This window comes from Zootoca vivipara, chromosome 10 (assembly GCF_963506605.1).
Source record: "Zootoca vivipara chromosome 10, rZooViv1.1, whole genome shotgun sequence".
In the NCBI taxonomy this organism is placed as follows: domain Eukaryota; kingdom Metazoa; phylum Chordata; class Lepidosauria; order Squamata; family Lacertidae; genus Zootoca; species Zootoca vivipara.
Window position 1 is genome coordinate 12,008,521 of NC_083285.1, and position 20,215 is coordinate 12,028,735.

General features: G+C 39.2%; 1 protein-coding gene across 4 annotated transcripts in view; it reads right to left on the reverse strand.

Annotated features, from left to right (window-relative positions):
- Positions 1-20,215, reverse strand: part of BRD1 (bromodomain containing 1) — a 38,112-nt gene that overhangs the window by 1,628 nt on the left and 16,269 nt on the right. The window contains exons 7-12 of one of the 4 annotated variants that reach the window (XM_035127067.2): positions 17,925-18,182; positions 15,454-15,558; positions 6,295-6,430; positions 5,769-5,896; positions 2,120-2,229; positions 1,697-1,851 (exon numbers count right to left, since the gene is read on the reverse strand). In XM_035127067.2, the coding sequence (XP_034982958.1) occupies positions 1,697-1,851; positions 2,120-2,229; positions 5,769-5,896; positions 6,295-6,430; positions 15,454-15,558; positions 17,925-18,182 (892 nt within the window). Of the gene's footprint in view, positions 1-1,696; positions 1,852-2,119; positions 2,230-5,768; positions 5,897-6,294; positions 6,431-10,467; positions 10,684-15,453; positions 15,943-17,924; positions 18,183-20,215 lie in introns of those variants that run through there. The other 3 variants (XM_035127066.2, XM_035127065.2, XM_035127068.2) reach the window with 3 other exon arrangements.

The following is a 20,215-nucleotide window of genomic DNA, read 5'->3' on the forward strand; positions in this document are numbered from 1 at the left end:
TTACAGATTAATTGGAGTATTAAAAAGCCAAAATGGCAGGGTGGAACAAAAATGTTTGAGTCCAATGTTTAAAACCATACATTACCACCAGCCCCAAGTGGTTTTCAAACAGGGAAGTAAACCAAAATTTCATACAAATCTCGTAATGGACAAATTCTCTAAGGAAATGATTTTAAAACTGTGGTCCATGGAAAAGATGTGCAGCAGTCAAGCACATTAGTATCAGGCCTGCCCTTTATTTTTCAGACAACCAAGGCCATTTCAATGAGGACCATATTATCAAGCAGGCTAACAAGATTACTTTTTACAAACATGGCACTGGTATGAGATGACACTTTCATCATTTCTCCTCCTACGGTCTAAATACACCATCAGGGTGGATATTGAACAGGATCAGAGGCTAACAATGACAAAGATTACACCAGAGTCTGCAGCGGATAAATTCATACATGACACTAAGCCAAGTTAGGGCTACCTGTGAATGATGGAGGTAGCTTTGCTTCTCCTCCACTCACATGGTTAACAATAGCGAGAAGGCCCTCTGCCTGGTTCTCTGTAACCTCACTTCTTGCAGGGAGGGAACCGCCAGAAAGCCCTCGGCGCTGGACCTCAGTGTCCAGGCTGATTGGGATGGAGACGCTCCTTCAGGTATACTGGGCCGAGGCCGTTTGGGGCTTTAAAGGCCAGCACCAATTGTGCTCTGAAACGTACTGGGAGCCAATATAGATCTTTCAAGACAGGTGTTATATGGTCTTGGTGGCCAGTCCCAGTCACCTGTCTAGCTGCTGCATTCTGGATTAATTGTAGTTTCCGGGTCATCTTCAAAGGTAGCCCCACGTAGAGCGCATTGCAGTCGTCCAAGCGGGAGACAACTAGAGCATGCACTACTCTGGCAAGACAATCTATGGCCAGGTAGGGTCTCAGTCTGTGGACCAGATGTACTATTTCATCTGAACCCGAGCTTATCTGCCCCAGATATGCCGTGACTGGTAAAGCAATGAAATGAACCTTGGCCACAGCACATGCTTTACTTGGAGGGACGAAAGCCCAGATAATGCTAAGTCAAACCATGGCTTTAACTCACAGCAGGACCAGAGGAGCAAAACGGTTGCAATTTTCCCTCCATGCACTCAGTGCGTACTTGTTCAAACATGGCTTGGCTTTGTGGTATGTGCAAAGAAGGCCCTTGATCATGACTGGACGTCACAATAAATCATAGTTCATCATGGCAGGAACATGCCTGCTGCTTTTGAGAAGTTCTGAAGCTTTCAATTCAGTTTCTGGTTCACTGTAGCTGATCATTACATCTGAACCTGAAAAAACCATGGTTACTCTTAACTATGGTTTAAAGCAAGCCAACTTCAAACCATGAATTATGAAGGTGGCTCGTTTCAAATAAAGTTCAAATTAAGCTTAGTTTTGCGCTGGAAGAGGGAAAGGGGAAGCCTTTAAGCCCAAGGCTAGCATAGCCTTATTCTTTTCAAAATAAACTATGGTTTAAAACAGTTACTATAGGATGAACCAGGTTTTTCAGAAGCTGGAGCTTTTACACTTCCTAAAATTATTTTGATTTTTCTCTCCTTCTGCAAAATTCCATTTCTGAGCAAATAAGGAGCTGTGGAACCCAGTTTTTTCACATTTTCAGCTGCCCTTACAGTTAAAATATAGTTTTTTCACCTGAGAAAAAATTACGTACCAGCTCCTTTTATTGTCAAAAAATAAAACCAAGAAAAGCTTCTCATCCGATTTGGTCTGCATTTGTTCTCCAATTTTCAACACATCAAGGGGTGGCACTGGTATTGTAACACCATTGTGATGACCAGCAACACGAGGCATTTTAGGGTCAATTATCTATAAAATGGAAGGGAAAGGATAATAATTTAGTAATTCTTCTTAAAGATTTTATTGTATATTAGACAGCTATTTATTAACATAAATCTCAAAACAATGTACACAAAATTAAACTCAATCCACAGGAGCCACACTCTTAATAATATGGTAACTTCCCATACGGTTCCCACATGATCAAGCCCCAGGATGCTACAGCAAAGGATAACTAACTTGTGGTCCTCCAGAGGTTGCTTCTCGTCACCTCTAATATAAATGACAAATAACTCACCAGTGCTGGATAGGAAGGATAACCACTGCATTTGGCCCACACAACTTTTAGAGGCTCAAGGACAGAATTGGAAGCATCCGTTGAAATCCACATGCTGCTGTGCCCAACTTCTAAAGGGGGGGAAAAGAGAGAGTAAATCAGTAACGGCTACAGTTGATGCAATGGTTGACACACTGAAAAGGTAAACTTTGTGTGTGCCCTTTGAGTAGGGCATTAGCATGAAGCAGCTCCTATGTTGTTTGGGCAATTTTAACCAGCTGTTAATCTTTGCTCTTCTACTTGCTCAAGTCTTTGGCGTGGTGAAAACCAGTCCATACCACATAGGTTTCGGAACAAAACATTCCATGCAGAAAAGAGGCTATGTTGTCAACATCAATGTTGGAGGTGGCTCAATATATTGTTATACATTGTTCATAGGCTGATGGGGAGAACAGAGTAACATATTGACCAGTTTAACCAGTTAATATTATGCATGCAGGAGCCACAGATACGTTGAGCTGAGAGAAATTTGTTGGCTGTGGCCTTTTAAGACCCTTGAGTGATCATTTCACAAATTGAAACTGGCAGTCCTGTGGATTCTGCTCTCCTGTTCTTTAGCGTAGATTTGAAGAAGAAAAATCAAATGGTAAGCCAACTAACTTTTAGTCACGGTAGACCCACTGAAATTAAGTTTGAGCCATGAACTTCAATGGGTCGATGCTGAGTAAAGGTTAGTTGAATAATAATGATGCTTTTGACTAGGAAACTCCTATAGCCTGTTCACAAAAACCTGCAAAAACCACAATTCCTGCAAAGGACAGTAATTAGTTTTACATGACATGGAAATAAGTAGGACTGAAATAACTGATCACATCAGTTGTAAGGCCACAGTCATGGTCCCACGTTAAGTTGGTTGAATCACATTCTGGAACTATAATAAGGAACCTGGAAGTGGGGATGCAAGTTCTATGGCTTGATTTGGAACTTGACAAGGTAGAAAAGTTAGGTCCATACTGAATTTGAGGTAGAAATGCTATAAAATCGCTTGTTTTGAATGTGAAAAATGTTTGATGAGCAACTAGCACTTTTAAACCATTTTTTTCTACCATAGACATTGCTGGGGTTTGGTTTATTTATATAAGGCATTTATTCAGCAACCCTTTTGCCAAAAACTCTTAAAGCAGCTTACAAAAAATTATAATTAGATGGTCCTTGCCCTCGACTTGCAATTAAGAAAAAGGAGAGTGGGAGCGGGTGGACTTTTTGGAAATACTTTTGTTTGTACTGCATCTTTTGCAAAACTTTTTACTGCAACAGATCAAGGGGAATGTCTAACTCATGCCATTACCTAGGAGGTTTTCCCCCCCTTAAAAATAAATAAAATAAAAATACATTTTCTGGTCATGTGTTTGCCTAAGCTCCCACGAATGAGGAAATTTATGAGCAACAGTTTGAAAGGCATCCCATTTTACGAGACAGAGAAGTTTGCAAGTAAGAAAGGTCCTCCCACCACCCTGCCATTCTGTGCACACAGCAAACCCAATGTTCAAAAGATCAATACGAAGTGTGAGTGAAATTTGGTCAAATTATACCCTACTTCAGTTACATTCTATATGCCAGATTTCACACTGACACAACACATGGTTTTAATTTTCCAAAATAATAGTTTATAAAGTGAACCAATGTAGGGTGAGGGTTAGTCTGATGGATAAGGAATCCTCATCAGCCATGAAGGCTAAGGTACCACAGAGTTTTTGCGAGGATGAAATGGAAGAGGCAGAACCATGTATACTACCTTGAGCTCCTTGGAGGAAAGGAAGCATAGAAAATTATTTCAAGTTTATACAGTGGAACCTTGGTTCTCGAACGCCTTGGTAATCAAACATTTTGGCTCCCGTATGCCAAAAAACCAGAAGTAAGTGTTCCGGTTTTTTAATGTTTTTCGGAAGCCTAACGTCCGATGCGGCTTTCAGCTACCGTTTCGGACTTCCGGAACAGATTATGTTCGAGAACCAAGGTACCACTGTAATATTAAATTACCAATACACAGTTCTGCTTTCCGCCGTTATAACTAGAAATGGAGGCATGTGTGTTGTGTTTTAATCTTATCAAATGACTAGGACTTCTCAACAACTCAGTTTCACGCAGGCTCTTCACGAGCATCTCAGCCAAGTCCAACAGACTTGAGGCACTTACAGACTGAACTCCAGAAAAGCTGATATATGGTTCAGATGTAATGATGGCATAAGTTTATGCCCAGGACCTTGTTCCACAGTGTTGTGAATTATACATAGAGTTTCTGAGCAGGCAACTTATGAAGAGGCCCCAGCACCTATAAACAGAAGTTTAAAACGGACAGTGGCCATTTTGTGGCGGAAAGCAAACCCTAGTTGTGTCTGTGTGCATGTCAACTCCTCCTCCTACCATCTTAAACAGTCCCTTCCATCTCTCATCATTTGTGCTAGTTGTGTATTTGTAACATGGAAGGGTAACTTTGGTTGCATGTTAGCTTCAGCTGCATTGACCCCACATGTCTGTTCCAGTGAACAGACAGATCTGGGAGTTAGGCTGAGCAACGGAAAGCCTTTGAGGAGAGAGGTTATTACCCCTCTATTGCTATCCATACCAGGTCGCTCAACCTTTGCTACTGTGTCCTTTCGTCTAGAAGATCAAGATAATCGGGCGACAGCAAAAACTGCAAAAAATTTAGCAGGGGCAATTAGAATAAGATGTATTATTGGATCATTGATGTAAACCTCCAGAATGTATTTTGTATAGTTAAGTTTTTACCTCTATCTTCAGTACACTGTATTTTATTTTATTGCTACGGCTAGTGGCTGATGCAAATAAAGGTTCTTCTGATTCTGAACTGCAAGCCATTCTGCTCCAAGGTGGCGGCGAAGCTTGAACTAACCACAGCATGGATCCCGTACCATACTGCCTCAATAATGTGTCTTGTTCTCAGCTGCGATTTCCTGGCATTTTGGAGCAGAGTCAACATGGAAAGCCCTGAACACAACATGCAAACTAAGAGTTCTTTGTTAATTGAATTTATTTGTTTAGTGACACCAGTGTGTTAAGGCAATATATTGAACAGGGAAAATATAGTGCTTGAAGGGCTTACAGTTCATGTTAGATGGACAAAAGAAGTAATGAGGGCGTGAACAAGAGACAACAGCTGAGGGAAAGCAGATGAGGTGAGGCGAGGCTGGAGCGGGAAAAGCAATGCTAACAAAGCCTTGAGGTGGAGATGTGTTAAAGGGAATGGTTAAATAGTCATAAGGGACCAACTGCTATAATCACAAAGAACAGGACACAAGACAAGGAAATAGGAGTTTAAAGGTGTAATGGGTGTTCAAAGGAGATCAATTTTAACGATGAATTTAGAAAAGGGTGCACAGGAGGGAAATACGGGTAGGAGGGGGTTTGTGTCTGTTATGATCCACCTCAAAATGTCTGAGGCAGAGGAAATAAGAGATCGATTAGTAGGAGACAAGTTGGGAAACCTAATGGGTATCATCAAGAGGTAGACACAAATAGGCAAAGTCTCACATTCATCTGGCCACAGAATTAGATGTCCTGGGAAGGCATCACCCTTCATTTCTAGAGAGCAGGCAGGAAGAAACGCCAGATATTTTTTATAAATACATAGCGTAAATATATCAGTTACCAGCCGCAATTCTTGCTGCTTTTGCGTAGTTTCCATTTTCAATGCATGATATCAACTCACTTCGGTCTTCTAACGTGTGTCTTCGTATAAGCGCTGGTTTGCCTTTCCCGCATTTTGGCAGGCTAAAACTAGAAACATTTGAAGTGTCAGAAAACACCACCACCACAACAACAACAGCAGCTTGCAGAAACACATAAATCGTTATACTTCTTTACAATCGTTATACTTCTTTTCATGAACATGGCCATTTATATGCCAGAAGTCTCTCACCCCAGTAATTAATATTACTGTTGGGCTGCCCACTTCTGAAATCCAGTGAAGATTCTTCCTTGAGGAAAGAAAATGGTTGGTTTTTCTTACCACTTCCCTCACTGTTCCAGAGGGTCCTGCAACCCTCCAGAGAATATTTTCAAGAGGCACAAGGGAAATGACAAACTGGAGTACCTCTGCTTATGAGAAGTCTAGATCCAAATAATTCTATTTTGAACATACTTTAACTTTGGGCTAGTAACACCACATCTTTTACCTTGAATTACACAGCAGGCTGTTACTTGAGGATATACTAGACTCTGATGCACAACGGCGACGAGGTTCAACTTTTCTCCCTGGAGTATCATTTAACTCCGTCTCTTTACTGCCATCTCCAAAACCATTCGAAAGACCTGGCAGGTTAACAAGAGAAAAATACACATAATTTGGAAGTGGATTGTATTTTCATACATGTTTCAATATATACTTATGTGCATGTTTTAGTACCTCTGTTAATAGAGCTGTAACATGTGCAAGAGGAACAAGATTAAACGTTAAATAGTTAAGAGAAACATGCAGAATGTGTAGACAACAGTGAAGATAAAGGTGGTAAAATCAAGGGACTGATACTTGTTGCAAGATATATCAAACAGTGCCGCTCCTAAAGCAATGCATGCAGAACGAAGTCTATGCAAACATACAAAAGACAGGTCTACATTTTCATTAAATATCTAAAAATTAAAAGAATGTGAGTTAAAGCATCTGAATTGCAAGTGTCAGCAAACTCATTCTATTCCTCAAATGGTCAGAAGAAAATGGAGAATGGCTGTCTCCAACATCCCAGCATCGTGAGGACCAGTCTGGTATCAAATAGGCGACTCCTTACTTTCAATAGAGCTCTAGAAAATGCTAACATTGTCTGCACATATTCAATTTAGGAATCAGAACCTATGTACAGAAGCCTAATACATCACTAAACTAGTCTAAAAGTTGACAACCCAAACAGCTTATCTGCCAACTTTAAAATTTGATCTTCTCTTATTTTAGAAACAGGAATGGTAGTGTCTCGTATAGTAATGATAAATAAAACTGAAAGATGCTTCAATTGACCGTGAATGAAAATTGTACATAAGATTCAACAGATGCATAAAATATCTTGAGGGCACGCAGGTAACTCGCAACTCACGTACATTTTTACATTGCTGAAGTCTGACTGGTTGAAATCCCATAAATTAAGAGCATGGAAAGCAGAGAGCTTTTTGTGCAGGGTATTCCCGGGGCAAGAAGAGCTTTTAAGCTCCCTGTCTGGCTCTGGGAGCCTCTTGCAATATCTTAGAAGTCCCTTTTGACTCCCCCTTAAAAGCTCTCTGCCTTGCTTGGCGGGGGGGGGGGGGGAGAGGATAAGATCTGCTTGGCACTGGCTGCAGAAGGTAAGATGGCATGGTTCCGCCAGTATACAAACACTTGTGGTGAACACGGCAACGCTAAAATTATGTTTCCTTGGAGTATTGTAAATAACATGTTTCCAATCTTTCATTTTTCAAAAAACGAAACCTGCTCTAAGAAATAACTTTTTCTAGAACTGGTACCGTGTGATGAACAAGTCAGACACTAGTCGATCCAACAAGACATGAACCTGTGGCAATACAAGCTGAAGACAACCAACTGCAATATAGAATGCAGGCAAATGGACATTATAATTTTCCTATACCCACATACGCTCCTTCTTTTCGTTCAGTTAGTCACTCTGCATTTTTACACCAGAATATACCGGGTACAGAAAAATCAAAATGAGAAGCAGTCAACAATAGCTTGTGTCGTGTTAGCTTTGAAGGTTTCAAGAAGCTTCCTTGTTTCATAATTGCTTTATATACTCATTTTACAAGGTGGTGGTGCATAGGCAAAGATTACTGCATTACTGACATTGTGCACAAATCTGACTGAAAAACTACTGTTAGGAAGAGCAGTTATAGGGCCGAAGCCCCATGCAGGTAAGATCTTCATCCTCCTCCAAAACAGGACAACATGAATTGGGGGGGGGATGCTAAATATAAGCTAAATGTAAATGCAATAATATTTGCAAAGTGAATATTTTCAAGTGATATGTACACACAGCAGGGCTTGAAAGAGCCAGCATCATTATTTCTAGGAGACCAGAGGATCAAATGCTTAAATTGAAACCACTGTAATACTGTGTGCTGATCTGTTTTGCGAGCCAAACAGCAAAATATCCGAGGCAAACTAGAAAGACAATTTAAAATTTTTGTACACACACTTCTATATGAGCAGTTCAAGCACAGAGGTTCAAATACCATATCCAACCGAAGTCCATTCCTTACATCCCTGCACTATTCCGCAACTAAAGTACTAATAAATTTCAAAAAAAATGTGTAAAACATACAGGGCTGGTTCAAGCATGACACTAAAATGTAGTCTAGCATTACAAAAATGAGCTGTAGCATGTCTTGCAGCTGTAAGCTAAACGTTGTTGTTGTAGTAGTAGTTGTTGTTGTTGTTTTGAAAAGCTTCCAGATTTCTCTTAGCCACTCTAGAGAAAGGCAAGGGGGAAGCACTCCAAGGTTTGTTTGTGTAATGCTAAACCACAATCCACCATTAAATCCAAACACAGCCATAGAAGTATACAAGAACGTAAATAATAATTTAGCAAGAACAGGGTGGAATCTACACACATATAAAAACGCTGTGAAAATTGCTTTTTTAAAAAAATAATAATATCGAAAATATATATTGAATTTGCCATGGCTCACCATTGCCATCTAGTGTCACATTTGTATATTGCACTTTACAACATACACAAAACGTTTTATTTGCAGCAGTATAGCTGAGTCCCAGGTGTTGCCAGAAACATTTTGGGCTGGACTAACACAAACAATCTACCAAAAATAGAGAGTAATGAGGAAGAAGCACTTGGTAGCCGGATACTATCACTATCTCAAGCAATTTTAGAGACTCTGTTGGAACAATGGTAAAATGGCTGAATCTGTATTCATTTTCTTCTGCATTTGAGATGCTCTGTCAGATCCACACTGAAGTTTTCTGGAACCATTAGTATTCCACGGGAAGTTAACAAACCTTTACAATGATATGTGTTTCTAAGTTTTCATTAGTTGTCCAAGCAACATTTCCCTAAGAACGCACCATTCTTTGCTACAGCTATTTAGAGTACATTCAGAAGAAAAGCCATGTTAGTCTGTTTCAACAAGGTAGTGTGTGGCATTCTAGATGTTAACCGCCTATGAAATTTCATTGTTCATAGTCCAATTCAGATCCTTTGCGCGTCTGATGAACAAACTCTTGCCTACACAAGCTCATGCTGCAAGAAGCTAGTTAAGGGACAAGAGAACACTTTCTAAGTAGTAAAGAACTCTTTGACTACTATTGATGAAGATGTTCTATATAACAATATGTACTTAAGGTTTTCATACTGTGGAAGGAAAACCTTCCTTGCAAAAAATATTATTTTAATAGGGAGAGAGAGAGAGAGAGAGAGAGAGAGAGAGAGAGAGAGAGAGAGAGAGAGAGAGAGAGAGAGAATATATGAATTACTACTTGGGTGTAAGTTGAAGCAGATATGTAACTGCCACAGTAGAAGCTACAACTACAACTACTCCTTGCTGTAACAAAACTAACCATTTCATGGAAACAAAGGACACACAAAACAATAAAAAAATTCTATTTCATTATTTTGAAACTCAAATTATACCCAATCTGTAAATATGAAGTCAAACTTATTGTGTCAAGAGTGTGTAAAATTTATGTAAAAAAAGCAGCAGACCCGTGTCTACCAGATAAGAATTCTCGACTGGTCTCTGAAAAAACTCAATGCAGTAGAAAGCAAACAGTTATGAAGAAATAGAAGAAAAAGGGCAGGTGTTTTTTTTTTTTAAATGAGGAATACTAAAAGTTTGGAAAGTAAACGTAAGATACTGCATTTAGGAATTCAAAATCCCTTTGGTTTAGGAAGTTACAAAACCCTTGCCTAAATCCCTCTCTGTATAACGCAGGATTGGGCTTGCTGATCTGGGCAGTAATTGAGGGTGTCGGCTGGCAAGTATTTTCAATAATCAATGAATGACACCACTAAAATAGATCCTTTTTGCTACCCAGTGCTAGTGCAAAATCATGTTCAGTTACTATAGAGCCCTGTATTTTCTGCAACAAAATAAAGATGGAGAGAAATGTAGTTATTATATTTGGTGAATGTATTATGGAGTCTATATCCTGGCCAAGGGAAGATTAGATTGGCTTGTAGAGGAATGGCGATGGAAAGGAACATTCTTAACCAATCAACCCACAAGGAGCACGTTTGAGGTAAGACTTCTGGGGATTGGTAAAACTGCGACCAATTTATGTCACATAAGATTGCAACATACAACTTCATAACTTACGGAGATGGGGAAATATACTGAATGAAGAGCATAGGTTCATATATATCAAAGACTTCCTCCAACAGGGTTCAAGATATTGATTTTGTTTTAAAGATGGCTGGTGTCTCCAACATGATCCAAAATAATTACTTGAAATGTAATTGTCTTTCTGCGTTCCAAAATGATCATTACATTGAATTCCAGTCCGTGTTCAGGATAATAGAAAATAATTAGGATCCAAATAGATAAATACTCAGCATATTAGTTAATATGAGAACCTGGAAGACAGTGAAAAAGCCATTTAGTCTCACTGAAAGGGAAAAGAGCTTTAATTAAATAAGCCCTCCTCCCAGCAGTATCCAGAGCAAGATTAGCAAAAACTATGCAAACTATCAATGTCTTCTACTAATCATATTTAATGTAATATCTGAAAGTGGAAGACTGAAATATTCTCCACTTTGAATCAACTTCTCATTACTGAAAGCAATAGCAGCAGAGAGCTTAGGGGCATTTTAAATAAGAGATACCATGAACAGGGGCTGCATTTTTGCAGAAATTCATTCCAATGAAAGAAGATGACAGATTAATTTATCCACCTATTTCCATATTTGGAGCATCAGTACCTCTAAAGATGCTTCAACAGTACAGTAAGATATTAGCAGATGAAGCCCAAGGAAGTATCTTGCACATGTGAATTTAGAAGGTGTATTGTGAGTTAGGAGGAGCATGTGCTAAGGGTCACAAGATGCTACTGAACTGGTTTTCAGCACACAGAATTTTTTAAAAAAGGGAATTGTAGGCTTAGGGTGAAGTAACTACTAAATTGTTTATTCCAAATCTTGCAGTGTTTTAGAAATGTTTCTAGTTACTGTCAATTGCTCCATAAATAAGAAAACAGACTAGAGGGCATCAAGTTCCACAATTTCAGAAGTAAACTGAGCTTATTCTTTCCAAAACACTCGCACAATATTTCCTTAATAATTACATAACACACACAATAAAAGAAAGGATCTTACTTTTCCACATTAGAGATATAGCTATAGAATTGTCCTGCTTACATTTTCAGTATAATACTGGAAACATTATCATTTTCAATATTTCTAACAAAAACAGGGTAAGATATTCTAGTATAGTTGATAGTCAATTAGTTTTTTCCCTGCCAATTTTATACTTAAGTCAAACTCAAGTTTTGATCAACAGTCATGAGCTTCTTTTCCTGCTAACAGATATCAAAGATTGCATGAACACTAGGGATCTAGAAAGACAGTTTATGGAAGTTTTCTTAATAAGGCCAGCAGCAAGTCATTTGCATCCACAATATACACTAGAAGAGTCTTGTAAGATGATTATTTGAAATAGTGTTGACACTCTGAAACAGCTTTATTCGACAAAAGAATACTGCACTGTGCCATCCTTCTACTCAAAGCACAACAGTATTTACAAAAGGTCTATTATAAAGTGCAAAGAAGAAACCAATTAACTAATACTGCCGGAATATTTTATGGGCTTATAAAGCTGGTTTAAAAAGAAGTTCTATATAAGAGAGATGGGACAGAAACACACACAAATTAAAAAAAAGCTTTACAGCATTTTCTTCTTCTTTCCCTCAATTCAGTTGATACCATCAGGGAAAAACTTATTTCTGGATTAGGATTATAAACTCACCCTGCTTTCTAGATTTTGCAGCTATTTAAAATAGGTGATATAAAACATTTGCCAGAAAACATATTTTAATTATTTACCTATCCATTTTTTTAATAAAAAAAATTAAGAGGGGAAAATGAGTTCTGAAAAAAGGGGGACACCAACACTTCTCTCCCCCTGCCGCTTCTCAACTTTAGGGGCACTTTTGCTCTTTCATGTGTAGTAGTGAGGCGGGGGGGGGGGAGAAACAGCACTATGTGTTTTCACGTGTTCATTGTGAAACTGGAACGGCACAAATGGAACTTCTCAGGAAAGTGTGAGGAGGCTGGGAGGGAAGAGGAAGAAAGAAAGAAACGCACCGTTCCGATGGTAGGAAGGAAAGGGCATGATTCCTCGGTTGTTGCCCTCACAACCCAAGTTCCAGGCAACTGAGTCCAGGGATCAACAAGGCCACTCACCAGCCTCTTGAGAACAGGACACCGATCGATCGCTACCCTCAAGTCTAATATCCATTGCAGTTTTTGAGCAGATAAGAAATAGCAGAAGTTCCTACCCAGGAAATGGTGACACTTCCACTATTTCTTACTGCCGGCCCCCTTACCTCCACACAAATGCCTACCCTCCCAGGCCTTCTGTGAATGCCAGACGATGCAGGAGAGGGGATCGGCAGCAATTACATATGATAGCCAGCAAGTAAGCCAAGGAACATTTGTGAACCACTTGCTGGTGGTCTTGTGCCCTTCTGGACCTTTGCTATAACCTCAGTAAAAAAGAGAAAACGTGTTCAGTAGGAAGATTCTGGACAAATATGGAGAAAGTGTGGGGGGGGGGGCTCCGCGGGCTCCACTATGAATTCATAATGAGCTGCAAGAAACAAACTAGCAAGTGGCATACTCTTGTTTTTGAGGTTCCTTAGGCGTGTAGAGGCATAATGCAACACAATGAGAACAAACAGACGCAGGTAAACTTTGTTCAGATGGCATTCTAGACACAAGAAAAAATGAGTTTCACTTGTAAAGTATTGACTTTAAAGCTAAATCAAGCAGCTACTAGATCAGGCTTCCTCAACCTCAGCCCTCCAGATGTTTTTGGACTATAACTCCCATGATCCCTAGCTAGCAGGACCAGTGGTCGTGGATGCTGGGAACTGTAGTCTCAAAATATCTGGAGGGCCAAGGTTGAGGAAGCCTGTACTAGATGCTACTAATTGCTAAAACAAGTCAGGCTAAGAACATGCTTCTGGTGGATATTCAGGTAAATGGGGTTTGTATGTATGTGGATCAATGAATAAATGAATAAGTAAATAAACACACATGGAAATGTACAGTGGCACCAACTACAAATGACATTTATCTCTCTGCACCAAATGCTAGTCACAGTTTGATTTGACATTTCTAGAAACTGCAATGAGAAATGGTGGGGGTGGAAACTCAAATATAGACTTTGTGGGTAAAAACAGTGCATTCTATAGTGTGTGATAGTTGGGGCAGCCCATTATACAGTTGGTCCTGTGACACATTCCCCATTGAGATGTAGAGCACAACTGTATGCATCCAGAACTAGTTAGCTGCACGAAAGTTGAACTGAGTTCAATGCGATCTAAGTTCCATTTTCTTCGACTGGACCCACGACTAACTTTCTCTGGATTTAAACCCATATTTGATACCTGCAGTATTCTCCGAACAATTAATACTTGGAAATGTATGTCAACCGCAGCCTCTTCAACAGAACTCCTGGCCACGGAAAAGAAAAACATGGAAGCAGAACAGTAGAGAGAAAAGCAATCTTGTTAGCTAATTTAAAGAGATAATTAGCTGAAGTCAACAAGTTTACTGAATATGCATCTTGAAGGGTGACGCTCAACAGAACAGCTCTTTGCTGTGAATCAGGTCTGATGGCTTGAACCACTAAAATGAACACCGTTCGCCAAGCTACCGTACTTTCTGCTTTGCCGTTTCACACAAAAGTAAAAGTGTAAATCACCACTATTTTCTACATTGCAAAAAAATAAGCATGCTTAACACAAGAACATGAAATATGAATGTCAGACAATTATGCTTAAAACAAAAAGCTGCTCAAATGCTTGAAAAGTTGACATTAACAGCAGCATGTCATAATCAACACAAAAGTTGTTTGTGTATTTTGTATCGCCAAACTGATCCTTTTAAAATGATACACATTTTCAATGACACAATGCAGATATAACATTCCCTCTTGTCTGACCATGGTTAAGAGATTGGCCGTGTGTTACAGACTCAAAATCTCCTTTGCTGCTCCCACACAATCTTTGTCACAGGAAGAAAGAAGATGGACAGGAAAACCTTGTGGTTTGTCACGCCGGGCTGGCACGGCAAACAGGTCCAGATCGCAACTTACCACCAGCAAGGCCACCTTTTTAATTCAGTGAACCCTTTGCTGGTTCAGCTCCACCTCCTCCCTGCCTTCCAAGACACCCCTTTGGGGAGGATTTATACTAGATGCCACCAGCAACAGCTTCCATATGGCCACTATTCAGGCAAGTGAATAAAGGAGAGCTCCATGGGGGCTCTGCTTCCTGCCAGAAAAGCCCAGGCACAGTTGGGTAGGGGGACACACACCACTTCTTCATCCAAACCCTGGCCAGAGAGGCAGAGTATGGATTTGGTTTGCTTTGTAAGAACCTATCACTCAAATAATAATAATAATAATAATAATAATAATAATAATAATAATAATAATAATTCATAACACTAATAAAACTTTTTTTCTCCAGATTAATCTTTCATAACTTTGAGGATTTTCTTTGAAAAGCACGCACGCACCCACCCACAAAGTATAATATAGGATTGGATCCAAAGGGGCACTCCCAGTGCCTAGAGCACTAAAGGAAAACAGTGACGCTCAATCCCAGCAAGCAACGTACATGGCTGCTTGGATCCAACACATAAAATTTGGGGGGATGGGACTACAGTACATTTTATACTCAATAGAGGGCTGCTTCTGGGAATGGCACAACAGAACTGGTCCAAACCTTTTTGGGTTTGAATGTAAATCCTAAAGTTGACCTTTAACAGAATCTATCTATATTATTCTCATGATTAGACACAAAGGTAGCCATATAAAAGATAGCTAACTAGGCTGCAAGCATTCAAATTCATTAGTGGAGAAGGTTTGAAGAAAGATCTATTCAATTTAATTTAAAGAAGAGCAGATCACAGCAGTAAAGAAAAAGAAAAACAACCATCCCTGAATAGGAAGTTAGACAACATGGATAAAACAAATTAATTAGATGTCAGAAGATAACAGGCTTCTACAAATATAAAGTTGTACATTTATATTGTCAATTTAATGTGGGCTTTTTTTAAAGGATCCAATAATTATTTATCCATGTTATCTTTAGAAAGAATATGGAAACAAATGTTTACCTGTATCCAAACGCTTTACAGGGGACTCATCATCCACCTCAGAATCTCCACAAGCACTCCTTGATCTTTTCCTGGGCTGCAGTAGTGTCTCCAACCTTGGAAGGACTACAGACAAAAAGGTTTTGGTCCCTAGCTGTGGAGAAGTTGGCTGGGTTTCAGTGTTCTTTGCAGACTTTGGGGGGCTTACACTTTTCGATTTGCAGAAGAGAACAGAAGTACGTCTGTTTACATCAGTTGATGACTCAGCTACAGCAGAAACGGTCGACTCACTGAGATTACTGTCAAGTAAGTGTTCTGGAGTGTGTCCATTTATTTCTTTCTGAATGGAAGTACTATACAATTCATTGTCAAATTTTACTCTTTTGTAAAGTTTATTCTGCTCTGGATTGAGTTCTACAGGTTTGAGGGTTGGTGGCTCTGAATTAGTCTCCGAGTTTGAAGGAAGAGGTAATGCATCTGATGGTTCAAGTTTAGGGGGAGATTTATCTCCTGAAAAAATTAATAAAGTTGGGTTTTTGAAAACTGTTATAAGAGCTACTACATAAAACTTAGTATCAAATATGTAGCCCACAATAATTATTGTTGTTTGATACAAAGTATAACACATAAACTTTAAACCAACTGTCCTAGTTAGTGCCTGGATTTAGGGGAATATGGTAAGTATGGAAAAGATTGGATCTAATCGTCAATGCATTTATTTCATAGCAAGTCCCACTGGAACCAAAGGACTCACTCTTGCATTGTGGATTGAATCTTAAGAGTTCCAATTTGTGCCAAAGTTTTAAGCTTCTAAAATACTATAACCTTTCAAATTGCATAGTGTTTCATGATGTAAGCTGTTTATAAAAGTACTTAAAATACAGTAAGCTGAATAATATATCCACCTTACCTGTTTAAACTTTTTCAGTTAGTTTTTTTTATACACTTTTGAAGCCTGAAACTGTTGAGAATTAACAGGGGGCTTTGAAAGCTTTGCTAAATTAATATATTATTAAGAATTGCAAAACAGCTTAGAGTTACGGTTACCAGTTTCAATTCAGTAAAACGTGCACTTCTATCTTAATGGCAAAAACCCGGCAGGAAATATCATAGGATGGCTCCAGACTTAAGTCATGCTTACAATGAACCCAACCCTAAGGATGACATTCGGTAGTGTACCTGACTGATTAGTGGACTGCTTACATGACATTAAATTTCACCCACTATTTGGAGGATTTTTTTTTTAAAAAAAACCCCATTCCTTCTACCAATTCATCTCCCCCCCCCAGCCCACTATTTAGTTTAGCATCATTCTGACATTCTTACAGTTAATTATTTACCTGGGAGAATGCCTGCTATTTGGGTCAATAAAGTCTACCACCTTTGTTTTCAAGCACAAGAGCTTCTCTCACGTAACAATCCATACACATTATCTACAAACTCCATGCAGAATGAAAGGGGACATAGAAAGACCACTATTTCTACCGAAATATTTTGTCAGTATCTTACACCAACAGTACTGAGTGGAGACTTTCGTGACCTTGAGGATACTTAAGGCTTCCCACAGGTTTCTCCTCTCATGCAATTTGCTTCTACACACATTGAAAATACTAAGCAGCTCCCCATTTAAACTTGCTTTGGATTTTAACCTTTTCCATATTTTTGACGTAAAAAAGGATTCAGCATACATTCTTTATTCACATCTCAACCTTTTAATTTTTCCGTTTTTTCCCCTTCTTTTTTGCAGTTCACCTATAAAACTTGCATGGCCATGACTGTGAAGACAGTAGACATAGGAAACATGTGCACCTGAGCTATAAACAACCATCTTAAGGGTGTATCGGGAGCAATTTCCAATGCAACAGCAGGGAAAGAAACTAGCCGTTAATGAAAATATGAAGGCCCACTGCAACAAATGCAACTTTCTATGTAATGTAAAAACTGGATAATCACTTGGAAACAGATAGGTGCAACAGTAAGCTTCTTTAAGCACATAAGATTATTCTCACCTCTTCAATCTACTCTTATTTTTTCCATTCCTATATGATCCCTTTTAAACTGGATTATGGTGATTTCTAGCTTATCTGGAAAACAACTTACTGCTGCAAGAAACTGAGCAAGGATGCACAAATATGGATTTTCTGAAATCTCTTAATCCCTATGCAATCCTGCTAGCATCACTCTGATCATACATGTTTACTCAAAAGCAATTATTTCTAATTCATTCATTGTAGGATTAAGGTACAGTACTCCTGGAATCTGGGCAGGGAACATAAGAGAATAAAACTTTTTTTAAAAAAAAACACCCACCTCTGGTTATATACTAACCAAATTAAGTTTAGCTTCCTAAATTTGTATTTAGAACCTACAAAAATATACAGAAGTGCAGGGCTTTTGATAACACTAAGTAATTTCTTATCCCCTTTCACTCAAAGATTGTGGCAATTTCTATCAACTTTTTATTAATACTGGCTTAAATTAATAGATCTTACCTTCTTCGCCTTCTTGTTCTAATACTGCATTTTCTTCTTCAAAACTTCCAATACCTGATTCAATCTGAGAGGGCTGATGATGTTGCTGGCTTATCTTGATGCGAATCATGTTAATTTCTTTCTTTAAAAGCTTTGCTCGCTTGCTCCTAGAACCACTGGATTTCATTGCACAGGTGAGATCAAGTTTTTCTAGTAACTCTTTCAGCTGCTCTTCCAAAGACATGTGCACTCGGTTAGCAGGATTCAGTAACCTATCCACTGAAGTTAAAAACATAGACATTTGAACAGTGTTTTTCCCCCCTTGTAGCATTAAGAGCACAGCTAAAACAGTGCAACACTGGCGCAGCAGAAACACTTGATAAATTGTAGGATTCTGTTCTCCCACTGCGGCTGGTATTGTCCCAACAATTTTCACTAAAATCATTAAAACACCCCTAGGAAATCTCTAGGATTTCAGACAGCAGTCTCTTGTGCAATGGACATTCCTCATGCAAAGCAGATGCTCCAAAGTACAGGCGTACCTTGGTTCTCAAACTGAATCCGTTCTGCAAGTCCATTCGACTTCAAAAACCATGGGGCGGCTTCTGATTGGCTGCAGGAGCTTCCTGTATTCAATTGGAAGCCGCAGGAGCAGTAGCCGGATGTTTGGGTTCCAAAGAATGTTTGCAAACCGGAACACTCACTTCCGGGTTTGCGGCATTCGGGTGCCAAAACATACGAGCACCAAGGCATTCGACAACCAAGGTGCGACTGTACTAACTTTGCATGCCAAAGGACCCAGGCTTAATCACTGGCATCTCCACTTGAAAGGACCCTCAATAGCAGGGCTGGGCAAAACCAATGCCTGAAACCCAAGAGCTACAGCTAATCACAATGAACAATAAAAAACAAAATGAGCCAATGGTATGATTCAAGATGGCAGTGTCAAATATTCAATGCTAAGACTGTCCTGGCAGCTCCACAAGCTCGATTGATAATCTCATTCACTTTCCACATCCAACCCCTCTGCAACATGAACTGAACATGAATTTTATGTTCTGAAGGGCACAAAAATGCCTTTATGAGTTATTGTATCAAACCTACTAATGTATTTGGCCATCCAATCTGAAACGAATTATATGTGTAAGCCTGTATGCAGAATTTCCCTCCCTGCGAATTTCTCCACAGATTTAGTGACTCAATTTTACCTTGCACAGGTCATGAAACGGCACTGCTGCATTTGCTTTCTGCTATTCTTCCACTCTGCATTCCAGAGATTTGTAAAGACTGCTGCACTAGGAGTACGTGTTTTTGGAATGCTATCCCCAAAATCTCATATGAATATATAAGAAGTGCTTTTTCTCAAATCTCACGGCATAATAACAAATGGATTACTATTGCACTACTGCTAGTTTGCATACATGCTTCCCCCCCTTTTTTCCCCTCCCCCTACTTTTGCTTTTGAAGGAAGACAGTCTACCACAGCTTTAACTCTCTCAACATATACGTTTAAAATTGCTTCTGTATGTGCAGCAGCTTAAATCAAGATTCCTTTCTTTTCCTAGGAGGCCAGAATGATAATTATGATACAGACAGGAATATAAATCATATCGGGGTAGGAGTGAGTGGATGGGGAAATTATGCAAATTAATGGTAGAAACAGGAAGCTGTGGCAAAAGCAAATAGTACATGTTCTAGAAATTCACTATAAACAGGAAGACGAACATAACAGGCACTGTCAGTCAATCTGTGGAAGGAATCCAGAAAGAAATGAGGAAAGTCCATTCACCCCTAGTTTAACCTTCCATGTTAAAATATTTTGCCTTCTTTCTACTCTAAATGATTTTTTATTTTGCTTTATTATGCTCTTATAAGAGTTCTTTTTAGTGTCCAACACTTTTTTCCCTATTGCAACACCTACATTCCAAGGGCACAGTCCACAAAACATGCAAATAAACAATAGGATTTCAGTATTTACTTTCCTAAGAGCAGTCCTGTTTCACATCACAAAATGATCTTTAATCTCAGAGATACAAATAATTTGTGATAGGGCTTTCTACATTACAGCCGTCCCCACAGTGCCGCAAATGCAGGTAACCCTGGCCATGTCCCTAAAGTGCAATTGCATATAGTGCTAAGCCATGAAGCTTCATTTATCAAACCACACTGCATACACTGCCTAACTTCACTCCTTTATTCCTGGGAATGAAGCGAGTAACCAAATCACAAAGGTCCTAGCTTTTGTGTTTCGAATCTGAGATCATGGGTTTTTTTTGTTTTGTTTTTTAAACCCATAATGGCTAAGCCAGCAA